This window comes from Zeus faber (genome assembly GCF_960531495.2).
Source record: "Zeus faber genome assembly, chromosome: 1".
NCBI lineage: Eukaryota > Metazoa > Chordata > Actinopteri > Zeiformes > Zeidae > Zeus > Zeus faber.
Genome location: NC_137193.1, coordinates 15,893,986 through 15,915,302, shown reverse-complemented (window position 1 = coordinate 15,915,302; position 21,317 = coordinate 15,893,986). Strand labels below are relative to the sequence as shown.

The following is a 21,317-nucleotide window of genomic DNA, read 5'->3' as shown; positions in this document are numbered from 1 at the left end:
GGGGAAACTCAGGTGTTGCAGCAGATGAATGGGGAAGCACGAAGCACAGAATAACAATAGGGGAATGTACACGAAATGCACAATATATACATACTAATAAGTACAATTGATAAGTAAGTAGGTCAAAAGTTAATGTACTGATTGAGCCAATTTATTGTACATTTACTTTAAAGGAAATTAAAGTGCAAACCAGCACTACACTCATTTAACACGTCAAGTCAGAAGTGCTTAGAGAGTTTCCCCTTGAGGCTGATCTATACGGCAAATTCCACTTTGCAGAATAAGGAATTAGTGTCGTGGAATGGGAAGGTGCATGAAAGAGTTGAGCTTTGAGCTTTACCATGAGCCTAAGCACAATCTGGACGTAAAAAAAAAAAAAAGGGAGCGAGAGTGTAATTACAGGCCTTACCACAGAGGTACTCAGAGTTGATGGACTCAGTGGTCCTCAGGAAGGAGTAGGTGAGAAGGGACTTGTGGTAGGTGTTCATTTCACAGCAGCTGGGGTCCCCCTCGGCGCAGCTGGGCAAGTAGGAGCCGAACGTGGCCAAAGAGATGAACTTCATGAGCTCCACGTTGGGGACGTAGCCGAAGCTGCAGTCGTAGGACTGCGTGCCGCCGACCTGTCGATGGGAGGAGCAGGACGTAGAGTGAGATCACGTTGAAACAACCTAGTTTTTTTTTTCCTTCACAAGGTCCCAGTAACATAGTGTCTAGTGTTTTATTTGTTTTAAACCATGGCCTCAAGTATCTTGATGGTTTTACGTGCAGGATTTGCATTATGGGGGGGTGATGAATGGAAAATGGGATTATGACAAGATGGGTCAATATCTCTTGAAGAATTAAAAATGGCAGACTTGTTAATGTCACAATTTTTGGATAGTATCTTCAGTTTACTCATTTAAGTCGCAAAATTGTACGTCAAAATGTGACTGAATTGCACGATTAACCAAAGGAGCAAAACAAGATAGTATTCATTTATTGCCCGAGCCTTTCATGCACAGAAGGTGCATAACCCTCACCCCAACTCAAACCCACCGCAAAAATTAATACAACTGTTTTCACAAATGACAGCCACTTGGCATACAGCTTTCTTTATATAACTGTTATAGTAAAGTAATATCACAGGAGCTATAGTGTGCATCACAGGCGCCAGGCTGTTGGCAAAGAGCAGAGGAAAAGTGCGGTGTTATAAGGAATGCTCCACCATAAACACCCAGGCCGCGTACCTGAACAAAGGAGCAGGCGATGGTTCCGCTCCTGAGCTGGTTCAAAAGCGTCTCGCACACCGCTACGTCAGGCACACTGGTCACTCCATCTGTAATGATAATTATACCTGCAAAAGAAAAACAATCCCAAATAATTATTGGAGTACTGTGAACAAGACGTTAATGAGTTGAGACGGTGGGCTTTTCGATTCAGCCCGAAGGACACAACTTGTATGTACGGTTAAATTTTATGGCGGAAAATATCCAAATTAAACCCTATACACTGTATAATCTCATTTAAATTCTGTCAATAACATCAGTTACTTTCCTTCCATATCCGACCTCATTTGATGCCCGGGAGAGGACGCTGGATCTTTTGGCGGAAACCGCTCACGACAGCAAACCTTAGCCGGAGCTTGCAAAGAATTCTCACAAGAGAGCGCGGCGACAGCCCCAGTGCTCCGGTCGAAACCCACCTGCGCTGGAGTTCGGAGGCAGCAGCTGAAGGGCCAGGATACCCTGCCGCACCATGCTGACCAGCCCCACATCCGCCGTCACCATAGTAACGCCCGGCTTCTTCTGGGGCTGGCTGTCTGCGATGTAGCCGTCGGGCGCCGGGCTCGAGAAAGGCCTGTCGGCCTAGATAGCAAAAAGATCCGTTTAATGAACGCGTTCTTTGGCCTAAAACCGGCAGCGATGGAGTCAACTTGCGTATGTAAATGTATCAGGGGTTCGTTCTGGCATTACAAAATGAAATTTAAGGACTTTTTTAAGCACTATTTTTTCATTTTCAAGGACTTCACGTAAAACAAATACCATGGATTTTAAATGTGAATCTTAGTCTCATTGTCATAATAGGTATATATCTATTATTAATCGTATTGTCATCTACTATTATAAGAGTATTTCCAATTCCATTTCCCTGGAATAATCAATGTCCTAAAATTACGATTTGAATAACAAAACCAGGGGGAATGTCACAGGTATTCCACGATTGCACTTTTCAAGCACTATTTCCAATGTATTCCAGGACTTAAATGTCTAAGAATTAAATAGCACTTCAAGCACCTGAAGGACCTGGTGAGAACCCTGTTTCAAGGAATTTTCAAGCACTTCAGTTGAAGGGGCTACTTTCAAGGTATTCCAGGACTTAAATGTCTGAGGACAAAATTCAAGCACCACAAGGACCCTGTAAGAACCCCGACGAAAAAGTGTTATTGCGTTTGCCTGCTCGTGCTGCTGCTGCAGGACCTCGGCGATGTTGTTCTCCACCGCTCTGAGCTGCTGGTACACGTGATGCAGGAACTGGTCCAGGTCGGTGCGGTCCAGCTGGCAGCCCTGCACCAGCACCTGCAGGGAGGAAGCAAGGACATCAGAGCGTTAACGGCCCGCCTCGCCGATCGCTCTCTCACACACACACACACACACACACACACACACACACACACACACACACACACACACACACACACACACACACACACACACACACACACACACACACACACACACGCACACACGCGGCAACTGAGACAGATGTACAAGAGCATTTTTTTAAAGTCGACAAGTCGGTGGAAAGTCAGTGAAAACAAAAAGCCTTCGTTCAACCTGAGCTTATTTAGGCCGTAGGGCAAACTTCCAAACTGAATCTATGACTAAATATAACAAAAAATAAACGAGCATAAACTGTTTACTTTGACGCCGATTGTTTTCCACCGAATGGACATAAGCAGAATATAGAAGAGAATAAAAACAACTACAAAAGCCCAAATTCTAATTTAGTTTCATTTTAGTTTTTGTCGGCTATTTGTGTATATTTGGCAAATTTTATTTTAATTTTGAATATACTTATAATTCTATTTTATTGTATTATTATTTTATTTCCCAGTTTCTTTTTTATTCTTGTTGTCTGTAGATAACGCACCAATAATCACCACAACAAATGACTCATACATGTAAAGGCACCTTCCGGAATAGAGTCATTCTGGCTCGGAGTCTAAAGTAGAAGAGCTTATTCATTAAATCATCATACAAAACATTATTTGGATGCGAATCACATTTTCAACAATTATAACCGCCAGTCGACTCGTCACGGACATTCCAGTTACCCCGCATTTTCTCAAATTACCTGGTGGGAACTGAGCCCGATGACTGAGGAGTAGGCCAGGATGGTGACGAAAATCTTGGGCTGGAAAACCTGATTGGTGCCGGGAACCCTGAACGGCCGCGCGAGCCCGGCGAGGCACCGGGACAGGGCGTTGAAGACCTCGTCGAACATCAGCTTCCCCGTGCTGTCGTCCTGCAGACACGGAAAAGACATATCGATGAAAACAAACACAAAAACCCTTGTGGTTGTGATCCTGCAGGAAGACCAAGGACGGCAAATTAATTCTTTCCTCCCCAGCCGCACGCTGCAGTCGTTTACGACCTCCCAATAGAGACGTTATTGAAGCTCACATTGCAAACAAATCACATTTTAAACATCTTCTGTGTTATTTTCAGCACTTTTTAAGCAGTGGTTGATATCTTCCGAGCAGGATGTAGAATGCGTCGTACCAGGTTTTTGGAGGAAGAGGGTTGAAAGACCTGCTTGTCAGGTGAGGGTTAAAGGTTAAGGTTACCAATTTTGTTCTTATGGTAGGTTCGTCAGGTGGTATTTTATGTATCATCATAACATCTTTGGGATATTCCGGTCCGGTTTTAGAGCTTTACAGAACACAGAAACTGCCCTCCTCAAAATAACCAACGCTGTCCTTTGAGCAGCTGACAGGGGAGAAAGTGCGATCTTCTCGATTCTTCTAAATCCGAGTGCAGCCTTTGACACGGTAGATCACGGCATTTTATTTGACTTTCTTAACCCCTGGGTTGGCATCAAGGACACTGCACTGCACTCCTACATTCTAGAAAGAGCCTTCGCGGTCTCCATAGGTAACGACCCATCTTCTACAACTCACATTACCTGTGGCGTACCGCTAGGTTCTATTTTAGGTCCAATTTTATTTTCAATCTATGTGCTGCCTCTTGGCGAAATTACCCAAAGACACAATGTCTCTTTTCATTGCTACGCAGGCGACACTCAGATATACCTTCCTCTGAGGCCTGGTGACCCAAACAGCCGAGCTGCTGTTGTAGATTGTCTCAATGATATCAACATTTGGATGGCACAGTGTTTTCTTCATCTCAATAATTCAAAATAAGAAATCATATTGTTCACTCCCCCAAATTCTACCAGTCAAATTGAGGGTGGCCTCTGTCCACAAATGTAAAGTCTGTTGCCAGAAACTTGGGAGTACTATTTGACTCTGACCTAAACTATGAACAACAAATTTAAAAAATTGTCCAGTCGTGCGTCCTTCAACTGAGAACCATTTAAGAATACTATCACACAGGAACAACCTGGAAAAAAAATCATCCACGGCCTCATTTTCTCACAGCTAGACTGCTGTGACTCCCTCCTTTCTGTCATCAGCCAAAAGTCCCTCTCTCGCCTCCATTTATTTCACAACGCAGCGGCTCGGCTTCTTACCGGTTCCGAAAGACGACATCACATCACCCCAATCCTAACGTCTCCGCATTGGCTCCCTGTTCGGTTCAGAATCGATTTTAAGATTTTACCGATCACTTTTAAAGCGCGTCTGGGTCTGACTCCAAGCTACATAACAGATATGTTGACCCCATATGAGTTGTTTTTTTTAACTTACTTATTCATTTAAATGTTTTCCTTTTATTTATATTTATCATATTGTATCTATTTATTTATTTTGTCTCTATATCCGCTGCTACAATTTAATGCATTAATTCCTGTTTATTAATGTTCCATTGCCTTTAAAATTCATGATCTGAACCCTCTTCTTTAATTTCTTTCACTTTCACTTTTTCTTCACTTTGTAAACTGTGTTTTTAAAGGTTCTATATAAATAAAGCTATTATTATTATCATTATTATTGTTATTATTACCCCTACTATCTTTCTGGTTCACTGCTAGCTCTATTTCGTTCTTGTATATGAGTAAATTTTCTCGATCAATTTTTTCGGTCACTTCTATTTGAAATTATTATCTATTTTGTATTGTTTTTCTGTTATGTATTAGTTGTTTTTTTATACTGTTTATCATTAGATTTTGGGTACATTGTCATATTTTATTGTGTGCAGTCAACCGGTTTATTGTATATTTCAAAATTCTTCCATATATTGCCGTTTTCTTTTTGAAATATTTTTATTCCATTACTTTATTATGAATCAATTTCCATTAAAATACACCAGACATGAAGACACATGTAAAATAGTAATAATCTCTATAAAATATGCTTAATTTGAAACAACATTCAATTGTTTTTTAAGTTCATTCATTTTGGGAGTTTTTTGGTTTAAAAGTCTAAAAATATCAGTCGTCTACATTCTACGACTACTACTACTACATTCTACTACATTCTATTCAGTCTTTTGACTGAATGGAATGTGTATATATACACAGACACAATATATACGTATGCATGTATGTATCTATCCATCGATCTATTGATAACATTTGAAATATTCTCTCTTGATGTTTCTATTATCGTGTGCTCAACCTCGGCTTGAATGAACGACCGGTACAGTATATGTGGGCCTTACCACGATGCCGGTGGAGGGGCTGAGGTCCAGCTCGATGATGAAGCGGTACCTCCGGGCGAGGAACACGGCCCGGGTGGACGGCACCAGCGCGCAGGGCCGCGTGGTCGGGGGCAGGTCCGGCTGCCATCCTTTGGGCAAGACGCTCAGCAGGTCGAGCTCATTCTCAGAGTTTATCTGCGACACAGGCGCCCAACGCCAAGTCAGTCAGTGAATCACTGGGAATTGTTCTTTTGCGCGTTGAATTTGATCATGTTATTTTTTGGGAGTTCTGCATGTGTTGTAATACCATAACTGCACAAGTAATCTGTCCATGAATAAAAGACAAGGTTCGTTCTCTCATTAAAAAATGAAATTAAAGGACGTTCAAGGACTTTATCAGGCACTATTTTTTCATTTTCAAGGAAAATATCACATGAAACAAATATCATCCATTTTAAATGTGATCATCAATTAAAATATAATATAGTTTTAGTCAAATTTGATATTAATATATCTATTATTAATATCATTGACATCTACTTTTATAAGTGTATATTTCCAACCATGCTGGATTAATTTACATTTCCCTGGAATAATCAATGGTAGAAAAGCGATGCAGGAGTTGTGATTATAATGGTACAATTTGAATAACAAAACCAGGGGGAATATCACAGGTTTTCAATGACCACTGTGTTTTTTGTTTGTTTTTTTCAAGGACTTCAGTACAAAAATGGGTATTTTCAAGGAATTTTCAAGTACCTCAAGGACCTGGTAAGAAACAGCATTACATACACAATTTTTATATACATGAAAACATATTTACCTCCAGTGTGATATTCTGCATTTTTTGAATTTGGTCATGTTATTTCATCATGCATTTTTAATTTCTAATGATAAATGTGTTCTAATACGGTAACTGCGTGCATAGGTTATCTGTCCATGGATATAAGAAGAAATCTCTAGCAAAATTGACTAAATAGATAATAAAAACAAATGTGTGGGGGCCAGGTGTAACCCACCAGTTCAGGCTTTGAAGCCGGCCAAATGACTTGGTTGAGTTTACCGAGGAACCAAGCCAGGCGCACGTTTCTGGAGATCCTGTACTCCTCCTTCATCAGAAGGTATATTTGATCGGCCTCTTCAACCTTAAAAAGAAAACAATAAAAACTATATGAATCTGAACGCAATTCCCATAAGACCCGGAGGCCATGCCAGACTGGATTATTTTAAGGATACCCATGCAAATGGATTCATGAACATCCTTACAATACTTTTACAACAACTTTCAGCTCAACAAACATACAGCAACGTCCAAACTGCTTAAGTGGGTCTATGTTCAGAGCTATAGCCCTCTGTAACAAAAAGATAAGAATAATTACCTACGATCAATACCCCAAAATCGAACATACAAAAGTTATCATCCAAACACATCCATAATCATATGTAAATTAAACATCTCAGGGATACATATCGTGCAAGCTGTCCAACACCCTGTATCGTCTCTGGATTTATTTTGTGGCTGATTTGTTAAAGTCTTGGCTTGTACAGAAGGACGTGAAGCCAGGACAGATCTGTGGTGACTGGCTGGAGTCTCAACCACCCTGGACTGGTCCTGACGCTGGCCCACATCTCATCTCCACTGCCGGAGGTGTTTTGTCTCGTTAAACATCGCATAATATATAGTATACAACCTAATACTTGTTATACGATGATAATAGTGTCGCCCGCTCCTCCTCCTCCTTTTGTGGGCTCTTATTTCCCCCGCAAGTGTTTTTTCCTTGCCGGGTCAGAGGTTAAGAGTTTGGGATGCTGTTGATTTCTATGTGACCCAAGCCCTGTGACGCTGTACTCCTCACTTAACGACCGAGTTACGGCCCTAGTCGTTAACTGGTAGGTCGCTAAGTGAGGAGTACCTGTACTGTGAGTCGGGGGGTATGGAAATAAACCTGACTTTGTAAGTACATTCACCAGTACTTTGCCCGCAGCATTCAGATGTTTTGTTTTGGTGACTTAATGCGTGGGCTTTTTACATACATGGGGTTTTCAAGGTATCAAATCTTTCTCAACTTGACTAAGTTGTCTCGATTCCAGACGATTCACGAACCACAACGCACGTCTGCCCCATGGCGTCTGCGGTGCATTGGCGAGGAAGTAAGTTAGAATATAACTAACTTCCTCGGGTCAGCAGGTCGAATATTATGACCTGGAAACAAGCACGCCCGTTGTTTCGACTACGCACTGCCACGGGGATGTCGATATGATGGAGATACCTCATTGTCCTGTCTTTCTGCCATGCCTTGTGTAGCATAACTCGCAGGTGAGACGGTGATTCCGGGACGGGGTTCGCGGCGGCGTCTGCTCCTGGACTTTCTGCGTAAACACCATTCGAGGCTGGTGACCGCGCTGCACAGCACGGGTTACATTGTTGATTTCGCGACGCCGAATCTGACCCGGAAGTGTCTGTTTGCCAAGTTGGCTGATTGACTCTGCCGCGGTGGCCTTTTTCTCACAGCGCGGTCGCTTCTCGAACGCGTTGTTCGGCGATGGAATTCGAACGTTAACTGTGTCAAACTTCGGGAGGCGCGAGAATGAAACGAAACAGGTTTACGATCACGTTTCTACACGGACAGAGTTTAGCGGTGGAATCGTTGTTTATTTCCGGTACGAGAGTGAGTCCAAGCTGCCCCCCCCCCTTTCTTTTAACAAACAACAAATACAACGAATTTAAATAAATCACATTTGAGTTTATCCCAGTGTATTTGTAATTCTTTATCTGGATATTTTTGGGATTATTATTACACGAGGGCTATTACAATATCACGTGTTCAATCGAGAAGGGTCCGGCTGCAGACATCTTGGTTAAAGTCACGTCACTTTTACGCGACTACAAGCTACACGTTTCCCCACTGCTGTTATTATTTTAGTCGCTTATTAAACTCGTTCGGCGACATAATCCAAACGTTTAATCGTGTCAAACTTTAGAAGGCGTAAGAGTAACGAGGCGGGTTTAGCTTCACGTTTCAATACGGACACTGTTTCGTGTTGCAATGCTATTTATTTCCGGTACGGCGTGCGTCCAGACTCGTTTTTTTTTTTTCTTTCAACAAATAACAAATACAATGAATTAAAGTATATTCCATTTTGTATTATTAGAGAAGATGTCATTATTTATCTGGATATGCTTGGTTTACTATCAGTGCGGAAATCCGCAGCGTAAACAACAATCTGACAGCGATTCCAATGTCACGTGTTCGTGACGCCACTTTTTACGCGACAGCCAGCAGCGTCGCCCCTGCTGAACTTCCACGCTGTTTTCGGGGGGTTGGGGTGTATTAGTTCCTCCAGTTCTCGTCTCGTTTTCGATTAAAACCATGGGGAAGGAGGACTCCGAGGCGGTCCTGCGCAAAACTAGCGTGCTGACGATAAAGGCGACCGACGACCCCGTCAAAAACTTCCAGAAATGGAAGAAAAAGTACGAAAAGACGAAAGAGCGAGTCAAGCGCGCGAGGAAAGCGAGATCGAAGCCCGAGTGGCAGTTTGAGAGGGAGGACATCGACATACTTGTCAGCAGGTACGATCAGATCGACATCAAGGAGGTCGTGAAGTTCTCCGATTTCCCCATCTCCAGGAAGACCCTGATGGGTCTGCAGGATGCGCAGTACAGGCAACCCACGGAGATCCAGAAGCAGACCGTTGGCTTCGCATTGCAGGGGAAAGATGTGTTGGGGGCCGCTAAGACCGGCTCTGGTAAGACCTTAGCCTTCCTCATCCCCGTCTTGGAGTGTTTATTTAGACACCAGTGGACTGCCATGGATGGCTTGGGTGCCCTGATCATCTCCCCCACCAGGGAGCTGGCCTACCAGACCTTCGAGGTGCTCCGCAAGATCGGCCGGAACCACGAGTTCTCCGCCGGACTCATCATCGGCGGGAAAGACCTCAAGACCGAGTCGGGGAGAATCCATATGACCAATATCGTCGTCTGCACCCCTGGGCGGCTGCTGCAGCACATGGACGAGACCGCCGCCTTCCGGGCCTCCGATCTGCACATGCTGGTGCTGGACGAGGCAGACCGCATCCTGGACATGGGCTTTGCCGACACCCTCAACGCCATCGTGGAGAACCTCCCCAAAACGCGGCAGACACTGCTGTTCTCCGCCACACAGACCAAATCGGTGAAAGACCTGGCTCGCCTCAGCCTCAAGGACCCCGAGTACGTGTGGGTGCACGAGAAGGCCAGGTTCAGCACGCCGGCCACGCTGGAGCAGAGTTACGTGGTGTGCGAGCTCCACCAGAAAGTCAACTTACTCTTCTCCTTCATCCGGAGCCACCTGCAGAAGAAGATCATTGTCTTCTTTGCCTGCTGCAAGGAGGTGCAGTACTTGTTCAGGGTGTTCTGTCGTCTGCGTCCGGGCATGCCGGTGCTGGCTCTGCACGGCAAGCAGCAGCAAATGAAGAGGATGGACGTCTACAACGATTTCCTGAGGAAGACGAACGCTGTGCTCTTCGCCACCGACATTGCCGCCAGGGGGCTGGATTTCCCTGCGGTCAACTGGGTGCTGCAGTTCGACTGTCCTGAAGATGCAGACACCTACATCCACCGCGTGGGCCGCACGGCCCGGTACAAGGAGGGAGGGGAAGCCCTGTTGGTGCTGCTGCCGTCCGAGGAAAAGGGCATGACCGCCCAGCTCCAGGACAAGAAGGTTCCGATCAACAAGATCCAGGTGAGATTTATATGTTCACAACATGCACATAATTCTGCCATGATAAATGTTGTGATGCAAAAAAACCCTTTTTTTTTTTTTTTTTTTTTTTTAAATCACACAAGGAAGAAAGGACGTCCACACTGATGAAGGTCTATGTTGCTGCAATAATAAACTATTGGCAGAGGAGTGACTTTTGTTCCTAATGCCATGGGCACACTACACAACTTTCAAAGTCGTCAGATCACTGTACTGTTCACACTACATAACTTTCAGTCTTGTGATGGGGAATCTTGCAGTCTTGTGGTTTACACACTACATGACTGATCAGTGACAGGGGGTCACACATTACAAGATCTTTCACCAGAGGAATCCCAGGCGAGTCTGTTGAGTCTCCAAACTGCGTTTTGTCACAAAAACACACACGAGAAGTGACACAAGAAGTGACCCAATAGCAAGTGCGGGACAGGATTACTTATTTTTTTATTTATTCTTGATCACTGTAAAAAACACAAAACTAATAAAAGCAGAATTTAAATAAGAAATATATTTAAAACCTAACGAAAAATAGTAAGGTATGTTGTGTGTCTCTTGCCTTTGCTCCATACACTCCTGTCTTTCCTTCTTGACTCCTCCCCTCCCCCCGTCAACCCATGTCTGCTATCATTGGCTGTAGCTTGTTGCGTCACTCCCGACTCGATACAAACACAACCAGCTATTTAACATGCTTGATATCTCGCCGGCGTCGCTAATCGGATCGCGTCATGACACCACACCACAGGCTCGTTGCTCACAGGAGCGCACTATGATTTTCCTCCGGTCTGGAGCATTGCTCGTCAATCTCCAAAAACATGTCGGTAACCAGAAAATCAGGCCAGAAGCACCTAGTCTGAACTCGGCATAAATAAAGTGCAAGTTCGATTGAAAGCAATTCTCCATACAGAAACAAGACAAAGACACTTAAAGACACACACACGTGCACTTTTGTACCATCAAATGTTGTTGATCTGTCAGTCAAGATAATGACCGATCAGTAACCTTCCTGTTATTTGATTGTTGGTTTGCTGCAGGTGAATCCAGACAAACAACAGAATGTGCAGCAGAAGCTGCAGGCCTTCCTCGCCCAGGAGATGGAGCTGAAGGAGCGCGCCCAGCGGTGCTTCGTCTCTTACCTGCGCTCAGTGCACCTGATGAAGAACAAGGACACCTTCAACGTGCTTGCACTGAAGCTCCAGGAGTACTCGATCTCGCTCGGCCTCGCTGTGGCGCCGCGCATACGCTTCCTGAACAAAGTCAGGGAGCAGCAGCAGGCCGATGGCCGGAGGGAGCCCCAGCCGCCGTCTGCGGAAGAGGACGAACTCAGGAGCTTCAAGGCGAAGCTGAGAGGCGAGGCTTCCGGCACAGGGAAGAGGCAGACAGAACCGGATGATGAGGAGGAAGAGGAGGAGGAGGAGGAGGAGGAGGAGGAGGAGGAGCAGCAGGAGGAGGATGACGACGAGGAGACACGAGCATCTGCACTGCTGCTGGGAGCAGACCGCAGCGACGATGAGGATGATCTAAGGGAAGTGGACCTGCTGACGGTGAAGAGGCAAGACATCTTCCACGTACGCCAGGACGAGGGCAGCGGTGCAGAGGACAAGGAGGATGACCCGGACAAGCCCAAAAAGAAAAGGGTGACCACGCTGTCGGAGGCCAAGAAGATCGCCAAGAGGAAGTTCCAGGTCAACACCAAGATCATGTTCACCGAGGAAGGGGGCGCAGTGCAGCAGTGGCCGCTGGTGCAGCGCATGGCGGTCGACAAACAGGAGGAGGAGGAGGAAGGCGCGGGCATCAACGTGGAGAAGGCCAGGGAGAGGCTGAAGCGTGAAGACCAGGAGGTCGATAAGCTGGAGTATAGCCGCCGGATCAAGGAGAAACACCGGGAGCAGCGGCTGAAGGCCAGGGCCGCCAGGAGGGAAGCCAGCATGCGCCCGGCTGAGAAATCGGACGAGGAGGAGGAGGAGGAGGAGGAGGAGGAGGAGGAAGAGGTGATGGCGTACCTGGCCAGCGACAGCGACAAGGAGGAGTTCGACCCTAGCACCCTGCCCGATCCAGATAAAGTTGAGAGGGAGGAAAGCAGCAACGCGCCTCTGGGCCGGTCAGATAAACGCAGCCACGAGACGAGCGAGGAGGAGAACGAGGGGTTGCCGGAGAGGAAGAGGACAAAGGCGAAGCATGTCATTAACCCAAAAAGGGCCCAGTCTCTTGATACAGGACTCTCCCTGGCCGAGGACGAGGAGCTGGTCCTGCATTTACTGGGGGGCCGGCACTAGACATGTCTGAAAATAGGGTTTAAGTTCTAGAATACAAACCTCTCTCTTCTATGTCTAGTATAAATGGCAATACCATCAAACACACTTTAAGTTAAGTACAAGTTTTTTAACACAAAAAGCCGTCGGTCACTTTTGTATTCTACACCGTTGAGACTCAAGTTAAAAACCATGGCAATGGCATGTTTTTCCAATTTGTATATTAATTGTTTTGCATTAGTGTCACAGGATAAAACGAGATGAACACTTACTCTAAGCTCTATAATCAAATAAATTGTGTTTTTGTTTAGTGTCATGTTACCAAATCCGATGAATTTCATGCAAAATATTAAACTCTCTACCTTTGTGTATATTCCTTTGTTGTGTTAAATATAACTCTGACAAATGAAATGAAAATGATGACATAGAATGAATGACTTTTATTTCAAATTAATATGAACACCTGGACCAAACAGGCCAACACTTTGAAAAACAAGTTTCTTCTTGTTCTGCAGACTGATTTTATTCCACACCGGCTCATGGGAAAAGTGGAAAAGCCAATATTTTGCAACTTAATTGATTTGCTGACACTATACTAATATTTCAGCATTGCTTGATCAAGGAATGGAATTGGTTGATGTGTTCGGTGTAAAATGAAGAAAAAAAGATTGTACATCGTAACATACAATTTAGAATATGTGTGCACACACGAAGACGTCGATCACGCCCAATGATCTGGAAAATAAACCTCTAATCCGAAGATTCAGAATATGCCAGACACAACTTCCAGTCATTTATTTTGGGTAAGTCCCATGCCAAACAAACTCCCTCCTGGAGACAAACTGATTTCTTGCTTAATATCATTTTGCACGTCCCATCTGCAGAAGTTAACAACAAAGGTTATTATTCCACTACACTTTAAATAAAATAAAATAAATAAAAAAAACGTAATTTTGTATCGAACTTTTAGAAATAAAATACTCCCAATGACATCCCCATCCGCCTGCTGTCTCTCGGAAACGGACGCGTCCGTCCGTGTTTCCACACGGACGGTTGTACGCGGGGGGACACTCGTCTGCTGTCACGTGACTCGTGACGCCGGCTCGGGTTGTTAAAAGACGTAAACCTGAGAAGCAGCTGCCGCAGGAATGTTGTTGGTTTTGTCCGACGAATACAAAGAACACCTGGCGTTTCTGCCCAAGGTGGATCCCGCAGGTAACACTGATTTATGATTATTATTATTATTATCATTACAATTGTTATTTAGACGTTTCCCCGTTTCATGTGGCGCTTGTGTAAACGACAGTTGCCTCTTTACGGTTCGCACCCATACGCGCCATTAGTGCTCAAGATGAAGGATAAAAACCTCCCGAATGTCGCTCTTCGTCACCAGTGGTGGCGGAGTTCGGCCGCATCGCGGTGGAGTTCCTGAAGCGGGGGATCAACGCCAAGATCTACGACGGGGCTGCCAGTAGGTGAAACCGGTCTCCACGCGGAGGGGGGTGTCGTCCGTGTCGGCGGCTTTGGGGCTCAGCGGCCGAGTCGCAGCTTCCGCCGCGCACGTCCGCGAATACAAATGGCGAGCACGCTCGGCGGCTTGTATTGTTGGGCGGCTTGATTTTGAAACCGCCGCAACGTCAGGAGCTGCGAGTTTGCCAGGTGTCCTGCCTCGTACAGACCGGCGCTCCATAAAGTAGGGAACGGCGTCCAAGTCACGTGATGCTGGATGGTGGACAGTGAGAGTTCGCTCGAACGTCGTTTTTGTTCTTTTGTTTCCCACGGTTTTGTTTTCAGGAGGGATGCACCGATTTATCGGCCACGCATCGGAATAGGCTGTAAATCGCCGCGTTGACCGCCATCGGCCTATCGGCAAATAAGATGGCGTTCGCCGATGGCAGTGGCCAATGATTATCCAACGTTTGCCACGCATAGTTACCTGTGCGGGCTGCCCCAGGTATATTAATGGTCGCCAAAGTATATTTGGTGACCCAGTTTAGCATTTTATTTATTTTTTATTATTTTTCTCCGAGAGACCGGCTCTCTGCAGCGCTCCAGGCGGGAAGTACTGCTGTGTTCATGGGAACTCGGAAAACCTCGGCACCAGCTATCGGCCAAATTGTTAAACATCGGTATCGGCCGAGAATTTGACAATCGGTGCGTCCCTAGTTTTCAGAACCCGTTGAATTTGTCCGCAGGTCATTTGCACTGATTTTGAATCGTTGAAATACAAAATATTGATGCAAATAAATGCATAAATTGCAAACTTTGTAAGTAATAAATAATGACAGTTAAGAATAGTAATTCGAGATAGTTATAATGAAGGTATACACCCAAGTCACCAAGTGCTCAAATCTGATTTACGTGTCGCCACCACCCCGTGAACAGGAAGTGTTGGGGGATGATCCAAATCAGTGCTGCCATTCTCTACGTAATCCCAATATTACTCATTTAGTCACCAATGTGGTTGTGTTTTCAAGGAAAGCTCAACTTTCCCATTGAAACTGTGCAGCACGGAGTCGAGGGGCTGATGTTTTTGCTGACAGAGAGCTCCAAACTAATGGTGAGGAAATGCGACTTCTACACATTTGCTTATAGATCCTCTAGGACAGGGGTCGGGAACCTATGGCTCACGAGCCAATTATGGCTCTTTCAATGACGGTACATGGCTCGCAGACAATTTTGAGCTAAAATGTTTCATCACAATTAACAAGCAATAAATAATTATTCCGTGTCATTTTAAAGTAAAACAGGTAAGAAAAATTAAAATGTTCGTATTATCGTAGTCAAGCACCGGCTGCGGGCCACAGAAAGACTCCGGGGGCCTTTCACTCGGCGCCCTGCCCCTCCCGGGTCTCTGCTCAGGTGCCACTTGTGGGAGTCTCTGCCCACAGGTGAGGGTTTAGGAAGGGGGACGGAGTCTTTCTGGCCGTGGTGCGCCCACATGGCGAGAGTTTTATTGTTCATTTCAATATGTGGCACGCAGGCCACAATTACATATATTACTGAGGATTATCATAATAATTGTGGATAATAATGATCCTCTTGGGCGCAGGAGGAATAGCGTTCCACTGCTGGGCTGCTTAGGAGCCCGTGCGCCGATCCCCTCTGTAAGACAAACAAACATTAAGAACTCCCTGCCTCCAGTCGGACCAATCAGCTGAACACAAGTGGACGGAAATGGAAAAAACTTCAATATGTATGTGACAAATAATCTCTTGAACTTGAACCTGAAGACCAGGTGATTCTTAAAACTTGGAACGAGCTTCCCGTCACATAGCACACAATGCAGCGTGTGAGTATTGCTGTATGGAGCATGTTTGGCTCTACATACGCATGTGAGCAGTCTTTCTGGCATCTGAGAAACATTAAGAGCAACCTACGCTCACGTTGAACTGATGGAAGCCTCAACGCAGCATGAAGCTTAACCTCACTACGTATGAAGCAGACTACAAGGCCACCAGCAAAACCATGCAGCACCACAAGTTGCATTGATGGTGAAAAGTATTTCATTTATTATTGGTTAGCTACAGTATAACAACAATATTCTTAAGAAGAATAAAGAGAAATGTATTATATATATATATATATATATATAGCGCTTTTTTAAGTTGTGTTTTAAGAGATGTGTTATACATTAAAAATGTATGCCTTACTTTAAAGATGCACGCAATTGAAGTTGCATTCAATTTTATTAAATATTATATTATATATTATATGGCTCACAAGGAAATACATTTCGAAATATTTGGCTTTTATGGCTCTCCCAGCCAAAGAGGTTCCCGGCCCCTGCTCTAGGATGTCATTTGTAAAAACAAAATGTAAATAATTTGTCTTTATGCAAAAGCATTCTGTGTCCCTTAATTCCTGAGTCCCTTTGCCTCTGTGTGCAGATCTCGGAAGTAGATTTCGAGGACTCTGTGTTGGTTTTGGGTTTCAGCAAAGAGCTTAACCAGATACTTTTACAGGTGAGTTCTCCCGGTCAATTTCTGTTATCCCGGCGGGTGCAGCGTTTAACCCAATCAAACCTATGTCCCAGTCATAAAGGTGCATTCCACTTTTTCGGTCAGAGTTTGCACAGATTGCATTGGCCATCTAGAAAAGAGAGACTTAAACTTACTGGCTTACACTTATGCCTCAGTATATTAAATTAGTTTAGTATTCATTTTTGCAGTAGAGGTTCCCATCATCAAAGCTCTGTAAAATGTAGGAGATTTCATATTTTTGACTGAAAGCTGAAGGATGATACACAGTTTATACAACTGTGAAATGCTTGTTTTGACCGTCTGTGCGATATGCGATTAATTTTGTTATATTATTAAGCTCTATTGTGAAATGCTCATCTCATAGGTGACATCAGTATGTCTACCTGGGAGACTAAAAGGTTGCAGTGAGGGGAGAAATTAACTCAAAATATAGACTCAGGGGTTTTTTTGTTGACATTCAGTTGATTACAAAAAAAGAAATCGAAGAAGAAAGTGTTTTAATTTATTTGCAATCAATTACGAAAGCAGCAAAGATACTCTTTTCCTATTCCAGTCTTTCACATACCCAGTTATTTCAGTTATATAGTGTAATATCATGATACCTGTTCCCACAGAACTCTTTTGTTTGTGCTCATTTTGGGCATGCCAGATACCGGATAATACAGTAAAATTTGAAGGAGGGGGGGGACTGCCAACAGATTACACACAAGTGGGGAGGAACAAATAGAGAATCTAGCTCCTTCTTCCAGACAATCTCGATGCTCTTTTAGGACATGTAGAACGTGAAGCACCATCTTGTCACATTTCAGCTCTACTTGGAGAACCGCAATGAGATCCGCAACATCCAGACTCAGCTGGCACCCAGTCTACCGTCTTACCACAACCTGGAGTGGAGGCTTGATGTTCAGGTGGGTGCAAAGTGTGTGTATCAGAGAAAGGTGTATTTACTGTTTACGTTTACCCCGTTTAGATGTAAAGCAAAATTGGTATAGTGGAAGTAAAGTGGGACTAGTGGTGGGTTTCTTGATATTCAGTTCTTCAAAAAAAAAAAAAATATATATATATATATATATATATATATATATATATATATATATATATATATATATATATATATATATATATATATATATATATATATATATATATATATTAACTCTGTCAGTGGCGATTTTGTCAACATTTTTGACAATGTTTACGGCTATGTACCCATTTATTTCAAAAAGTAAACAAATACCTTTAGAAAGCTTTAGAAAGACAGTTATTGGTCAGATACAATGCACTCATGTCGTAGGAACTATAAACTGTTTCAGTGTATAGCTGGATGGACACTGATCAGCCACAATATTAAAACCACTGTAAGGTGGAGTGAATAAGGTTGATTGTCTCCTTCCAATGGCACCTGTCAAGGGGTGGGATATATTAGGCAGCAAGTGAACAGTCAGTTCTTGAAGTTGATGTGTTGGAAGCAGGAAAAATGGGCAAGCATAAGGAACTGAGCGACCTTGGACCAAATTGTGATGGTTAGACGACTGGGTCAGAGCATCTCCAAAACGACAGGTTTTGTGGGGTGTTCCCGCTATGCAGTGGTTAGTACCTACCAAAAGTGGTCCAAGGAAGGACAACCGGTGAACCGGCGACAGGGTCATGGGCGCCCATGGGTTTATTAATGTCAGAACACACAGTGCATCACAGCTTGCTGCGTATGGGGCTGCGTTGCCCGCAGACTGGTCAGTGTCCATGCTGACTCCTGTCCACCGCTGAAAGCTCCTACAATGGGCATCAGAACTGGATCATGGAGCAATGGAAGGTGTCCTCGTCTGATGAATCCAGCTTCTTCTCCATCATGTGGATGGTCGGGGTTAGGGTCCGATCCAATCGAGCATCTGTGGGATGGGCTGGAACAACAAGTCGATCCATGAAGACCCAACCTCGCAACTTCAAGGACTTACAGTATCTGCTGCTAACGTCTTGGTGCCAGATGCCACAGGACACCTTCAGAGTTCTTGTGGAGTCCATGCCTCCACGGGTCAGAGCTGTTTTGGCGGCACCTGGTTTTGTAATTCAAATACATTTGTAACGTAAATCCCCTCTCCTCTCCTTCCCCCTGCAGCTGGCGAGCCGCTCCCTCCGTCAGCAGGTTGTCCCTGTGGTGACGATGCGCTTGCTCCTGGACACGGCCGGCGGCGAGCAGAGCGCACGGCTCCTCCAGACCGACCCCTCCACCTTGCTGCACCTCGTGTCCACGCTCGAGGCCGCCCTCGCCTCCATGAAGACCAACCACGCGCGCCGCATCCTGCGCAACATCAAATAACCCCCCCCCTCCCCCAGGCTGAAAAACCTTCCCTCACTTTCGGACGGGGGAAACCCCCTGCGTGACAATGAATATGGCTCCCCAGGGTGCCGGCTCAGATCCCTTGAAGATGTGGAAAAGGGGTTTCCTTGGTCGGAACATCGTCGGGGGGGGACGACTATTCTCAAACAATCGGTGTTGCATTTACACCACTCATCAAGTACCACCGACGTGGTCGTTCTGTTCTCGGTTTCTCCAAGCAGAAAGAGAATAATCTGATCGTAAGCCCGCACAGCTCTCTGGGTCTACCTGCATATGCTATGTACAGCTGTGTCCGAGCAGTCCTTCTGCCTTTAGTTCCTAATTAATGTACTTAATAATATTAGAATTAACTAATTATACGAAAGCTCTGTGATGGCTTGTGGCGACTTTCATTTAGTTTACAGACTGACCCGAACAAAAAGGTGGAAGAGTATCTTGAGTGTGCCTGCAATGCTGAAGAAGTGACATTTAAGAAGCTAAAGCTAAAAGGTCCGTGTTGAGTTGAGCCAAAATCATCAACGGCAGGCGGTCGGGTACGGTAGAAATTGCCACTAAGGCCATAGGATGTGTGATCACCCTGTGTTGTCATGGAAATAAATGTGTGCCAGAGGAAATTATACTGTAAATGCCAATATTCCACTGTAATGCCTTTTTTTTTTTTTCAACATTTTTTATAAAAACACGTATGATGTAATCACGTCTGACTAATAGATAAAACCAATACAGAAGGTTCCAGGTTGTTGCTCTCTCTGTTTGGGTTTCCATTGCGAGGCTAACATGGCCGGTCAAACATTTTTTGTGCCGCAGAAGGATCTGATCTCAGTGCTTTCGATGAGTGATGCTCAACATCCTCCAAAAATGGCTGCGGGTAGAACCGTGAGAGAGCGAAAACATTGACTCAATATCCCCGGAGACCAGAATGTAATGAGTTCCTCAAGAACGTGCGTGTTGTTTTGGTCCAAGTGTTTCGTATTATCACACGCACGCTGCTGAGGTCACCAAGTGCGCCCAGAGGGAATTTTGGGACAGGTGCCTCCTGTGTGTCACTTCCTCTCTGTCCTGTTGCCGGCTTTTGTCTTCTGAAGTCACTTCCTGTTTGGAGCGCGTGTAAAATCACAAGTGAACTTCAACTCCCCTGTCGGTGGCATTTTTGTCAATAAAGTTTTTGACTGGACAGATATCTACCCATTTAACTGTGAACTGTTTTAGTATATAGATGGGTAAATATATACCAGAATAACTTTATTGCTCAACGTGACTGTTTATGGCCGCGGGGCTCCCCAGAGCTGGGCAGAACTCCCCTGTTTACTTTGAGATGCGAAGAATGCAGCGTTGGGGCCGCAGTGCCTGGCTCAAGCACGCTCTGTGGGCAACACACACATCCTGAAATGCTCAGTACCCAATCTCACTGCCGGGGATAAACCAGACGTTTAGTGGTGTTTTGGAAGACACGGATTTGTCCTAATCTTAGACTTAAGTCGCACTTTTAATCCGGACTAACTGAAATGGCCTTTCTCGGCCGCGGTATAAAATAGTCTCGGACTTGACCTGTTCTTGGTTAATAAAAAAAATCTGTTTTCCAGAAGGAAGATTAGAAGCAATCTAGGTCTAAGTGAAGGCTTGAATTAAACCTGGTCAGAGGCAGGTTTATTTTGGGGATTAATGGGCTTGGCCTCCAGGTCGACCAGTTCTATCTAGACTAAGACGAGTACCAAGACCAGACGGAAGGAGCGGACGAGTCCTCCCATGACCTCAGTCTAGGACTTCCTACTAAATTTGGTTGCTTCGATCACCACAGCAGAAGCTGATGTGGTGTTCCGTTGGAACTTGGGAAATTGTAATTCGGCTCAATAGGAAGTGATTCTGTGTTTAAAACTGTCATTTGTGACTAACGCAACTAACCTGGACCCAGCGCATTGCTGCCTGCAGCTATATTTATTATTATTGTTGTTTTTATAATTGTTAGTGTTGTTAATACTATTATCCTTATTATTAGTATTACTGGTAGTATTATTTTAATGCCATTACTGTTACTACCACTCACACATTACCATTACAGTACAACCGTACTGGCACTATATGCTTTATACTATTAAGTTTTTATTTTGTACCTACGTATTTTTTGTACTAGCACTGTTCTGTCAACTTCTGATGCTAATAACAGCATGCAGGTTTCCTGAGTTAAAGAAGCACTATTAAATGTATCATCATTG

The 21,317-nt window shown here is 44.6% G+C and overlaps 3 protein-coding genes across 4 annotated transcripts in view; 2 read left to right on the top strand and 1 right to left on the bottom strand.

The window, feature by feature from the left end:
* szt2 (SZT2 subunit of KICSTOR complex) overlaps nucleotides 1-8,092 on the bottom strand; it is a gene marked incomplete at its 5' end in the record, with an annotated part of 88,124 nt that extends 80,032 nt beyond the window's left edge. The window contains 8 exons of the mRNA XM_080009282.1: nucleotides 410-620; nucleotides 1,227-1,333; nucleotides 1,682-1,844; nucleotides 2,433-2,555; nucleotides 3,334-3,504; nucleotides 5,820-5,993; nucleotides 6,818-6,943; nucleotides 8,069-8,092. Coding sequence (XP_079865408.1) covers nucleotides 410-620; nucleotides 1,227-1,333; nucleotides 1,682-1,844; nucleotides 2,433-2,555; nucleotides 3,334-3,504; nucleotides 5,820-5,993; nucleotides 6,818-6,943; nucleotides 8,069-8,092 — 1,099 coding nt within the window. The remainder of the gene's footprint in view (nucleotides 1-409; nucleotides 621-1,226; nucleotides 1,334-1,681; nucleotides 1,845-2,432; nucleotides 2,556-3,333; nucleotides 3,505-5,819; nucleotides 5,994-6,817; nucleotides 6,944-8,068) is intronic.
* A 1,060-nt stretch (nucleotides 8,093-9,152) lies between these two features.
* On the top strand, nucleotides 9,153-13,140 carry ddx10 (DEAD (Asp-Glu-Ala-Asp) box polypeptide 10). Its single transcript, XM_080009157.1, has 3 exons — nucleotides 9,153-10,519; nucleotides 11,569-11,927; nucleotides 11,970-13,140. Exons 1-3 carry the CDS (start codon nucleotides 9,170-9,172, stop codon nucleotides 12,808-12,810), a joined length of 2,550 nt encoding a protein of 849 aa, XP_079865283.1. The 5' UTR covers nucleotides 9,153-9,169; the 3' UTR covers nucleotides 12,811-13,140.
* A 743-nt stretch (nucleotides 13,141-13,883) lies between these two features.
* Nucleotides 13,884-19,834, top strand: commd2 (COMM domain containing 2). Of its 2 annotated transcripts, XM_080013267.1 has the most exons (6): nucleotides 13,884-14,001; nucleotides 14,180-14,257; nucleotides 15,264-15,346; nucleotides 16,677-16,751; nucleotides 17,579-17,677; nucleotides 18,883-19,834. In XM_080013267.1, the coding sequence occupies exons 1-6, from the start codon at nucleotides 13,935-13,937 to the stop codon at nucleotides 19,081-19,083; spliced, it is 603 nt and encodes a 200-aa protein (XP_079869393.1). In that variant the 5' UTR covers nucleotides 13,884-13,934; the 3' UTR covers nucleotides 19,084-19,834. The 2 variants fall into 2 exon arrangements, with proteins under 2 accessions (XP_079869393.1, XP_079869394.1); XM_080013268.1 differs by lacking the exon at nucleotides 14,180-14,257 and having other exon boundaries at nucleotides 13,897-14,001.
* Nucleotides 19,835-21,317: the final 1,483 nt, after the last annotated feature.

What these genes read in the sequence shown, in the direction of transcription:
- ddx10 (XM_080009157.1), top strand. Translation starts at nt 9,170, where the DNA reads ATGGGGAAGGAGGACTCCGAGGCGGTCCTGCGCAAAACTAGCGTGCTG. An exon ending in TTCCGATCAACAAGATCCAG is followed by an intron (nt 10,520 to 11,568) that starts GTGAGATTTATA and finishes GGTTTGCTGCAG; the next exon opens with GTGAATCCAGACAAACAACA. An exon ending in AGGCAGACAGAACCGGATGA is followed by an intron (nt 11,928 to 11,969) that starts TGAGGAGGAAGA and finishes GGAGGAGGAGGA; the next exon opens with GGAGCAGCAGGAGGAGGATG.
- commd2 (XM_080013267.1), top strand. Translation starts at nt 13,935, where the DNA reads ATGTTGTTGGTTTTGTCCGACGAATACAAAGAACACCTGGCGTTTCTG. An exon ending in GCCCAAGGTGGATCCCGCAG is followed by an intron (nt 14,002 to 14,179) that starts GTAACACTGATT and finishes CTTCGTCACCAG; the next exon opens with TGGTGGCGGAGTTCGGCCGC. An exon ending in TTAACCAGATACTTTTACAG is followed by an intron (nt 16,752 to 17,578) that starts GTGAGTTCTCCC and finishes GTCACATTTCAG; the next exon opens with CTCTACTTGGAGAACCGCAA.